Source organism: Salvelinus alpinus, unplaced genomic scaffold (assembly GCF_045679555.1).
Source record: "Salvelinus alpinus unplaced genomic scaffold, SLU_Salpinus.1 scaffold_468, whole genome shotgun sequence".
Lineage (NCBI taxonomy): Eukaryota > Metazoa > Chordata > Actinopteri > Salmoniformes > Salmonidae > Salvelinus > Salvelinus alpinus.
In genome coordinates, this window is record NW_027256408.1 from 1 (window position 1) to 10,661 (window position 10,661).

Consider the following 10,661-nt stretch of genomic DNA (forward strand, 5'->3'; position numbering starts at 1 on the left):
CTTTTTCTAGCTCTCTCTCTCTCAATTCAATTCAATTCAATTCAATTGACTTTATTGACATGGCAAGTTCATTATTACTTACATTGTCAAAGTATACATATCGAAAAATAAAAATCTAATATATATATGTATATATATACAAAATATATATATATTTATATATAAATAAATGGTGGAACCAACAGCAATAATAATAGTAGTAGTGGACATGGGATTACCATTAACAGCAACTACAACAACAATATTAATCAGAACAACAATACATTAAAGCAACAGTAGTAGACCAGTGTCAACATGACTTGAGAAGACATATGACCTGGTATGAAAGACAAAACAAAACTAAGCTAAATGGGAAATATTATCAACATTACTTTGCATTTTTCACTGGCTGTCCCTCAGGTTGTGGCAGGAGGACACATATTTGGCTGCCAAAACTGCACATTTTGGCTTTTCACCCAATAAATATTTGATTTTTTCTTCATCTTTTATAGTTTCAAATTCTTTGTATTGAGTTATAATTTTGGGAAAGAAATATGCTCTTAGGTCTGAGTATTTGTCACAGTGTAGTAGGAAATGCACCTCTGTCTCTACCTCTCCCCTGGAGCAGAGTGAGCACAGCCTGTCCTCTCTGGGCAGCCAGGTTTGTCTGTGACGACCGGTCTCTATAGCCAGACTGTGCTCACTGAGTCTGTACCTAGTCAATGTTTTCCTCAGTTTTCTATCAGTCACAGTGGTCAGATAGTCTGCCACCATGTACTGTCTGTTTAGAGACAAATAGCATTGAAGTTTACTTTGATTTTTTGTGGTGTCTTTCCAATAGGTTATATATTTTTCTTTTTGTTTTGTGATGATTTGGTTGGGCCAGATTTTCTGAGGGCTGTCCCGAGGCTCTATGGGGTTGGTTTGGGTTGGTGAACTGAGCCTCAGAACCAGCTGGCTGAGGGGACTCTTCTCTGGTTTCATCTCTTGACATTGTAGAGCTGTGTGATGGAATGTTTTGGGGTCACTTGTTTTTAGATGGTTGTAAAATTTGATGGCTCTTTTTTCTATTCGAATGAGGAGGGGGTATTGGCCCAATTCTGCCCTACATGCGTTATTTGGAGTTTTTCTTTGTACTTGCAAAACAGTCTTGCAAAACTCTGCATGCAATATTTCAATTGGATGTTTGTCCCATTTGGTAAATTCATTATTAGAGAGTGGACCCCATACTTCACTACCATATAGAGCAATTGGTTCTATAACTGATTGAAAAATTTTGAGCCAGATTCTAATTGGAATTTCAATTTTGATGTTCCTTTTAATGGCATAGAGTGCTCTTCTTGCTTTGTCTCTCAGCTCATTCACAGCCATGTGAAAGCTACCTGTGTTGCTGATATTTAGTCCTAGATATGTGTAGTTTTTGGTGTGTTCTAATAGAACTGTGTCCAAATAGAATTTATATTTGTCATCCTTATTTCCCGACCTTTTTTGGAATATCATTATATTTGTTTTTTTTAGGTTAACGGTCAGAGCCCAGGTCTGACAGAACCTGTGAAGACGATCTAGGTGCTGCTGTAACCCCTCTTTAGTGGGAGACAGCAGCACCAGGTCATCTGCGTACAGCAGACACTTGATTTCAGTGTTGTGTAGGGTGATACCAGGTGCTGCCGATTCTTCTAATATTTTTGCCAATTCATTAATGTAGATGTTAAATAATGTTGGACTTATTGGGCAGCCCTGTTTCACTCCACGCCCCTGAGAGAAGAAGTCTGTTTGCTTGTTGCCAATTTTAACCGCACATTTGTTTTTAGTGTACATTGATTTAATAAAATCATATGTTTTCCCTCCAATACCACTTTCTATTAGTTTATAAAAAAGACCTTCGTGCCAAATTGAATCAAATGCTTTCTTGAAATCTACAAAACACGAGTAGATTTTGCCTTTGTTTTGGTTAACTTGTTTATCAATTAGAGTGTGGAGGGTGTAAATGTGGTCTGTTGTACGATAATTTTTTAGAAATCCAATCTGGCTTCTGCTCAGGACGTTGTGTTCGTCAAGGAAATGATGTAGTCTGCTATTTATAATACTGCAGAGAATTTTCCCCAAGTTGCTGTTAACGCAAATTCCTCTGTAATTATTTGGGTCAAATTTGTCTCCATTTTTATAGATTGGTGTGATCAATCCCTGGTTCCAAATATCGGGGAAAATACCTGCAGTGAGGATAATGTTGAAGAGTTTGAGTATAGCCAATTTGAATTTGTGGTCTGTATATTTGATCATTTCATTTAAAATACCATCAGCACCACAGGCCTTTTTGGGTTGGAGATTGCATAGTTTTTCCAATAATTCTTCTTCTGTAATTGGGGTATCCACAGGATTCTGATAGTCCTTGACTTCTAATTCAAGGATTTGTAATTTTTCTTGTATATCTTTTTGTTCTGGGCTCTTTGTTATATTGCTGTAGAGGTTTGCAAAGTGATTTCTCCACATATCCCCATTTTGGATAGCCAATTCCTCATGATGAGGTTTGTTTAATTTATTCCAATTCTCCCAGAAGTGGTTTGATTCTATGGATTCCTCAATTCCATCCAGCTGATTTCTAATGTGCTGTTCCTTTTTTGTTCTTAAGGTGCGTTTGTATTGCTTCAGTGTTTCCCCATATTGAAGGCGTATATTTTTGTTGTCTGGTTCTCTGTGTTTTTGATTAGATATATTTCTCAATGACTTTCTTAGATTTTTGCAATCATTATCAAACCATTTTTCATTATCTGTTATTTTTGGTTTGCTCTTATGCTTCTTTAGATTAGCCAAGGAGGCTAATTTGTAAAATATAAAGTTTATGTTCCTAACGGCCAAATTTACACCTTCATTGCTGAAGGAGAACGTTAAGGCTAAAAAGTTGTCCAGGAGAGATTGTATTTTTTGGCTACTAATTGCTTTTTGGTAGATGTCTGTACTGTTTGCACTCCATCTATAGGCTTGTTTAGTACCATGTAATTTATTGGGCCGTGATGCTTCATGGTTGGGTTCTGCTCTTCTCAGATACACTGTGATTTTACTGTGGTCTGAGAGAGGTGTTAGTGGGCTGACTGTGAAGGCTCTGAGAGACTCTGGGTTTAGGTCGGTGAGGAAGTAGTCTACAGTGCTGCTGCCAAGAGATGAGCTGTAGGTGTACCTACCAAAAGAGTCTCCTCTCAGCCTGCCATTGACTATGTACAGACCCAGTGTTCGACAGAGCCTCAGGAGCTGTACTCCGTTTTTGTTTTTCACTTTGTCATAGTTGTTTCTGTGGGGGTATGTGGGGAGGGAAAGGTTGTTGCTTCCTGGTAGGTGTTTATCCCCATGACTGTTAATAGTGTCTTGTTCTTCTGCTGTTCTAGCATTCAGGTCTCCACAGACCAGTACGTTGCCTTGGGCCTGAAAGTGACTAATCTCCCCCTCTAGAATGGAGAAACTCTCTTCATTGAAGTAGGGTGACTCTGAGGGGGGAATGTATGTGGCACAGAGGAAGACGTTTTTATCTGTCAAGATAGCCTCCTTGTTTATTTTTAACCAGATAAAGAATTCTCCTGTTTTGATCAATTCGATTGAATTAATTAGTTCAGATTTATACCATATTAGCAATCCCCCTGAGTCTCTGCCCTGTTTGATTCCTTTTAATTTAGTGGATGGTATGATTATCTCCCTATAACCTAGTGGACAGCCAGTGGAAACATCACCTCTGCACCATGTTTCCTGTAGTACTACAATATCAACATCATCAATTTCTTTCAGGAAGTCTGGGTTTCTGCTCTTTAGCCCAAAAGCAGAGGACTTCAATCCTTGTAAATTCCAACATGCAACGTAAAAAGACTTCATCACTTTTTTTCTTTTCTTTTCTTTACCTTTCAAAATGAGACAAACACTCACAATCCAAGAAGAACCATTAAAATAGGACTTTTCAATTAAAGTAAACTCTTATTTTGCAAATGTGATTTGTTTATAATTTAAGATAGAATTTGTGTCATGCCACTTGGGTGGATGTAGTGTGAGAATGGTGGAGTTCATGTGCTCATCTTACCATGACCCTCGGCCCATCACATGTGAGCATAGTAGACTCAGCATTTGTTTGATGTCACTCATTTGGTTGGTGGGGGCTGGGCCAGTTGCTCCTCTCACAGCCTGTGCGTAGCTCTGCCTGCTGGGCTGTGGCTCCTCCAGGTGTGGGTCTGCGGTGGGGGGCAGGGGGGTGGGAGGCCTCGTCTGGGTGGCTCTGAAGCTGGGCTGGGGTGGTCTGTGCTGCGCTGGCTGTGGTGGGCATTGAGGTTGGTGGTGCTGTGGTCGTGGCTGGGGGGTCCAGGGTGCTGGTCCGGGATGTTGTCTCGGTGATCTCGGCAGGGTGGAGATTGCTCTGCTGTTCCTGGGTGGAGAGGTCGGGCTGCGGTTTAAAGCGACGTCCTTGAGAGTCTTGGCAAGGATGGGGACTGTCTCCCTGTACAGGTGAACATGGTCATAGAGACAGTCCAGATCGAGGGTGGGATGGTGGGCCAGGTGTACATTGGGTCGCAGGGCACAGTCCCGGGATAGGCTGGCGTTTATTCTTTGGATTGTGGCAGGGTGGAAGTCCCTCCTCTGTAGAAGGGTTGACACTATGATTCTTGTGTTGGGGAAGATTGCGGAGGCCTTCTCAATCACTCCCCGTAGTGAAGTGGCCACCCTCTCCTGCTGAGCACGCAGGTCGTTGCTTCCGGTGTGTATGATTATGTGGCTTGGCGACCCGAGATGGTTCTTATCAAGCAGCTCCATGGCACTCTGCGTTGTTGGGCACCACACCTTTCTCGTTTTGTGTCTAGGGAAAAGTTTCTTCTCCTGAACATACTTCCCATTTGAGTCCATTAACAGGACGATGTCAGCCAGTGTTTCTTCTGGACTGGGGGGGGCAGAGGGGGGGCTGGTGGGTGTTGGAGCTGGGGTGTGGCTGGTCTGTGTCGGTGCCACTGTCAGTGGGAGGCTGTTCTGTGGGTTGGGGAGGAGGGATGCAGCAGCCAGGGCTGGGGAAGTCTGGCTGGTTGAGCTGGGTTCCTCTGCTGTGTGAGGGCAGGTCATAGGGTGGTGATCTATCTGCTCCTGCAGCCTGTCCTCTGCTCTCTTTCTCTCCTGCAGCTCCTCTCTTAGTGCGGTCAGCTCCTTATTGCTGCTCTGCCTGTCTTTTTGGAGCTCTCTCACCTCCTTTGTTAGATCAGCCAGTTCTCTCTTGAGTCCGTCTCTCTCTTGCTGAACCTCTTTCAGCTGTGTTGCAAGGCTGCTGTCCTGCTCTGTCCTCACCTTGGTTAGGAGCTCCTCTAAGGTGTGGTTGTCTGGTTGCTGTTTGCTCACGCTCTCCCTGAGCAGGACCACCTCCCCCTCCAGTTTGGTGAACTCATCCCTCATGGCAGCCATGGTGGTGAGGAGGGCCTGAGCCTGCTCTGCACTGAGGGGGTCGCTCTCCTCCTGGGGCGTGTCCTCCACTATGGTGGGAAGAGAGGTGCTGGATGTGCTTGTTTGGGTGGGGAGGGTAGGGGTGAGGGTGGTGCTGGTGGAGTTTCTCTTGTGGGAGGGCATGTCACTGGTGGTGTCCTTTTCTCTCTCCGCTCTCTCCTTAATGGTCTGAAAGTCTGTTTCAAACAGCCTAATGTTACCTTGCACCATGACAGTTCCAGTCTTGTAGAGGTTGATTGTTATCATGGTGCTGTCAGGGTCGTCTGTCTCTTTGATTTTCAGCTTCCACCCATTACAGATTCCCTCTTTCTTTATGCATGGGTAGTGAGAGCAGACTGCTGAGCGCCATGCATTTGGCTGGTCAGTGAGGAAGATGAGATTACTCACGTCACCGTTTTTGTAGAGGTCTGCAAAAAGGGTTTCTGGCCTCTCCTCTAGTAGTTTCTGTTTAAAAGTTTTCCTCATTGTGTCATTTTTGGCCTTTTTTGGGTAGAGAATGGATTCTGCGCTGAGGGGGAGTGGGGACATGGTGTCTGTGCGCTCTGCTACTACTGCTCCTGCTGCGCTGTTCTGCTGCCCCGTTACCATGGCAACCGATTTGTTTGTCTGCTGTTCGCGCTACTTTAGTTCAAAAAACAGCAAAAAGAGTGAAAAATCCTCACACAAAAAACTGAAGATATGTTTACAGTTAGTCCGTGCTCCTTTTTGGTTTACTCACTCAGTTTGGTCGTTTGATGTAGTTGTATTAACTGCCCTTGCTAGGTTTGTTCTAGCTCGTTTCTTCTGGCTAGCTTGTTAGTCTGCTGGCTAGGTCTTTGATGTGTAGCTAGCTAGCTAGACTCAAAACTTCTTAACTTGAGGCGCAAAGTTATTTTTTTTTTTCTATTCTGAATGAATAGAGTTGTTGTTCATTACTTCTTGTCTGGAATTCTTCTTCGATTAGAGTGTTTATCTCATTCTAAAAACCCCCAAAAAATCAAATATATCAGGAGCTCATGTTGAGCATGACTCCCTCTCTCTCTCTCTCTCTCACTCGCCCTATTTCTTCCTCAAGCTCAATTTAGGGCTATTTTCCCTCCCACCTTTTTCTAGCTTTCTCTCTCTCTCTGTCACTCGCCCTATTTCTGCCTCTTGCTCAATTTAGGGCTATTTTCCCTCCCACCCTTCTTCTAACTTTCCCTCTCTCACCCTCCGTATTTCTGTCCCTGGCTCAATAATTTGCCTGTTTCGGAGGGCCTCGGGCTCCTGTGTCTACCTGGCTCTTGGAAAATGTTGACGGCTCGTGTTTAAAATCGAGACCGTTTTCATCTGTCCAACCGTCACGAGGAGCCGATCGGGCCCGACGTTGCCTGTTTCGGATGGCCTCGGGGGCTCCTGTGTCTACCTGGCTCTTGGAAAATGTTGACGGCTCGTGTTTAAAATCGAGACCGTTTTCATCTGTCCAACCGTCACGAGGAGCCGATCGGGCCCGACGTTGCCTGTTTCGGAGGGCTGTGGGGCTCCCGTGTTACCTCGCACTTGGAAAAAGTTGACGGCTCGAGTTGAAAATCGAGACCGTTTCCATTTGTCCAACCGTCACGGGGAGCCGATTGGGCTATTTTCCCTCCCACCTTTTTCTAGCTCTCTCTCTCTCTCTCACTCGCCCTATTTCTTCCTCAAGCTCAATTTAGGGCTATTTTCCCTCCCACCTTTTTCTAGCTTTCTCTCTCTCTCTGTCACTCGCCCTATTTCTGCCTCTTGCTCAATTTAGGGCTATTTTCCCTCCCACCCTTCTTCTAACTTTCCCTCTCTCACCCTCCGTATTTCTGTCCCTGGCTCAATAATTTGCCTGTTTCGGAGGGCCTCGGGCTCCTGTGTCTACCTGGCTCTTGGAAAATGTTGACGGCTCGTGTTTAAAATCGAGACCGTTTTCATCTGTCCAACCGTCACGAGGAGCCGATCGGGCCCGACGTTGCCTGTTTCGGATGGCCTCGGGGGCTCCTGTGTCTACCTGGCTCTTGGAAAATGTTGACGGCTCGTGTTTAAAATCGAGACCGTTTTCATCTGTCCAACCGTCACGAGGAGCCGATCGGGCCCGACGTTGCCTGTTTCGGAGGGCTGTGGGGCTCCCGTGTTACCTCGCACTTGGAAAAAGTTGACGGCTCGAGTTGAAAATCGAGACCGTTTCCATTTGTCCAACCGTCACGGGGAGCCGATTGGGCTATTTTCCCTCCCACCTTTTTCTAGCTCTCTCTCTCTCTCTGTCACTCGCCCTATTTCTGCCTCTTGCTCAATTTAGGGCTATTTTCCCTCCCACCTTTTTCTAGCTTTCTCTCTCTCTCTGTCACTCGCCCTATTTCTGCCTCTTGCTCAATTTAGGGCTATTTTCCCTCCCACCCTTCTTCTAACTTTCCCTCTCTCACCCTCCGTATTTCTGTCCCTGGCTCAATAATTTGCCTGTTTCGGAGGGCCTCGGGCTCCTGTGTCTACCTGGCTCTTGGAAAATGTTGACGGCTCGTGTTTAAAATCGAGACCGTTTTCATCTGTCCAACCGTCACGAGGAGCCGATCGGGCCCGACGTTGCCTGTTTCGGATGGCCTCGGGGGCTCCTGTGTCTACCTGGCTCTTGGAAAATGTTGACGGCTCGTGTTTAAAATCGAGACCGTTTTCATCTGTCCAACCGTCACGAGGAGCCGATCGGGCCCGACGTTGCCTGTTTCGGAGGGCTGTGGGGCTCCCGTGTTACCTCGCACTTGGAAAAAGTTGACGGCTCGAGTTGAAAATCGAGACCGTTTCCATTTGTCCAACCGTCACGGGGAGCCGATTGGGCTATTTTCCCTCCCACCTTTTTCTAGCTCTCTCTCTCTCTCTCACTCGCCCTATTTCTTCCTCAAGCTCAATTTAGGGCTATTTTCCCTCCCACCTTTTTCTAGCTTTCTCTCTCTCTCTGTCACTCGCCCTATTTCTGCCTCTTGCTCAATTTAGGGCTATTTTCCCTCCCACCCTTCTTCTAACTTTCCCTCTCTCACCCTCCGTATTTCTGTCCCTGGCTCAATAATTTGCCTGTTTCGGAGGGCCTCGGGCTCCTGTGTCTACCTGGCTCTTGGAAAATGTTGACGGCTCGTGTTTAAAATCGAGACCGTTTTCATCTGTCCAACCGTCACGAGGAGCCGATCGGGCCCGACGTTGCCTGTTTCGGATGGCCTCGGGGGCTCCTGTGTCTACCTGGCTCTTGGAAAATGTTGACGGCTCGTGTTTAAAATCGAGACCGTTTTCATCTGTCCAACCGTCACGAGGAGCCGATCGGGCCCGACGTTGCCTGTTTCGGAGGGCTGTGGGGCTCCCGTGTTACCTCGCACTTGGAAAAAGTTGACGGCTCGAGTTGAAAATCGAGACCGTTTCCATTTGTCCAACCGTCACGGGGAGCCGATTGGGCTATTTTCCCTCCCACCTTTTTCTAGCTCTCTCTCTCTCTCTCACTCGCCCTATTTCTTCCTCAAGCTCAATTTAGGGCTATTTTCCCTCCCACCTTTTTCTAGCTTTCTCTCTCTCTCTGTCACTCGCCCTATTTCTGCCTCTTGCTCAATTTAGGGCTATTTTCCCTCCCACCCTTCTTCTAACTTTCCCTCTCTCACCCTCCGTATTTCTGTCCCTGGCTCAATAATTTGCCTGTTTCGGAGGGCCTCGGGCTCCTGTGTCTACCTGGCTCTTGGAAAATGTTGACGGCTCGTGTTTAAAATCGAGACCGTTTTCATCTGTCCAACCGTCACGAGGAGCCGATCGGGCCCGACGTTGCCTGTTTCGGATGGCCTCGGGGGCTCCTGTGTCTACCTGGCTCTTGGAAAATGTTGACGGCTCGTGTTTAAAATCGAGACCGTTTTCATCTGTCCAACCGTCACGAGGAGCCGATCGGGCCCGACGTTGCCTGTTTCGGAGGGCTGTGGGGCTCCCGTGTTACCTCGCACTTGGAAAAAGTTGACGGCTCGAGTTGAAAATCGAGACCGTTTCCATTTGTCCAACCGTCACGGGGAGCCGATTGGGCTATTTTCCCTCCCACCTTTTTCTAGCTCTCTCTCTCTCTCTCACTCGCCCTATTTCTTCCTCAAGCTCAATTTAGGGCTATTTTCCCTCCCACCTTTTTCTAGCTTTCTCTCTCTCTGTCACTCGCCCTATTTCTGCCTCTTGCTCAATTTAGGGCTATTTTCCCTCCCACCCTTCTTCTAACTTTCCCTCTCTCACCCTCCGTATTTCTGTCCCTGGCTCAATAATTTGCCTGTTTCGGAGGGCCTCGGGCTCCTGTGTCTACCTGGCTCTTGGAAAATGTTGACGGCTCGTGTTTAAAATCGAGACCGTTTTCATCTGTCCAACCGTCACGAGGAGCCGATCGGGCCCGACGTTGCCTGTTTCGGATGGCCTCGGGGGCTCCTGTGTCTACCTGGCTCTTGGAAAATGTTGACGGCTCGTGTTTAAAATCGAGACCGTTTTCATCTGTCCAACCGTCACGAGGAGCCGATCGGGCCCGACGTTGCCTGTTTCGGAGGGCTGTGGGGCTCCCGTGTTACCTCGCACTTGGAAAAAGTTGACGGCTCGAGTTGAAAATCGAGACCGTTTCCATTTGTCCAACCGTCACGGGGAGCCGATTGGGCTATTTTCCCTCCCACCTTTTTCTAGCTCTCTCTCTCTCTCTCACTCGCCCTATTTCTTCCTCAAGCTCAATTTAGGGCTATTTTCCCTCCCACCTTTTTCTAGCTTTCTCTCTCTCTGTCACTCGCCCTATTTCTGCCTCTTGCTCAATTTAGGGCTATTTTCCCTCCCACCCTTCTTCTAACTTTCCCTCTCTCACCCTCCGTATTTCTGTCCCTGGCTCAATAATTTGCCTGTTTCGGAGGGCCTCGGGCTCCTGTGTCTACCTGGCTCTTGGAAAATGTTGACGGCTCGTGTTTAAAATCGAGACCGTTTTCATCTGTCCAACCGTCACGAGGAGCCGATCGGGCCCGACGTTGCCTGTTTCGGATGGCCTCGGGGGCTCCTGTGTCTACCTGGCTCTTGGAAAATGTTGACGGCTCGTGTTTAAAATCGAGACCGTTTTCATCTGTCCAACCGTCACGAGGAGCCGATCGGGCCCGACGTTGCCTGTTTCGGAGGGCTGTGGGGCTCCCGTGTTACCTCGCACTTGGAAAAAGTTGACGGCTCGAGTTGAAAATCGAGACCGTTTCCATTTGTCCAACCGTCACGGGGAGCCGATT

At 47.0% G+C, this 10,661-nt stretch overlaps 1 protein-coding gene across 1 annotated transcript; it reads right to left on the reverse strand.

Annotated features, from left to right (window-relative positions):
• Positions 1-3,738: 3,738 nt before the first annotated feature.
• LOC139567405 (uncharacterized) lies at positions 3,739-6,328 on the reverse strand. Its single transcript, XM_071388772.1, has 2 exons — positions 4,040-6,328; positions 3,739-3,863 (listed from the first exon to the last, which is right to left on the reverse strand). The coding sequence occupies exons 1-2, from the start codon at positions 6,022-6,024 to the stop codon at positions 3,860-3,862; spliced, it is 1,989 nt and encodes a 662-aa protein (XP_071244873.1). The 5' UTR covers positions 6,025-6,328; the 3' UTR covers positions 3,739-3,859.
• Between the last annotated feature and the right edge of the window lie 4,333 nt (positions 6,329-10,661).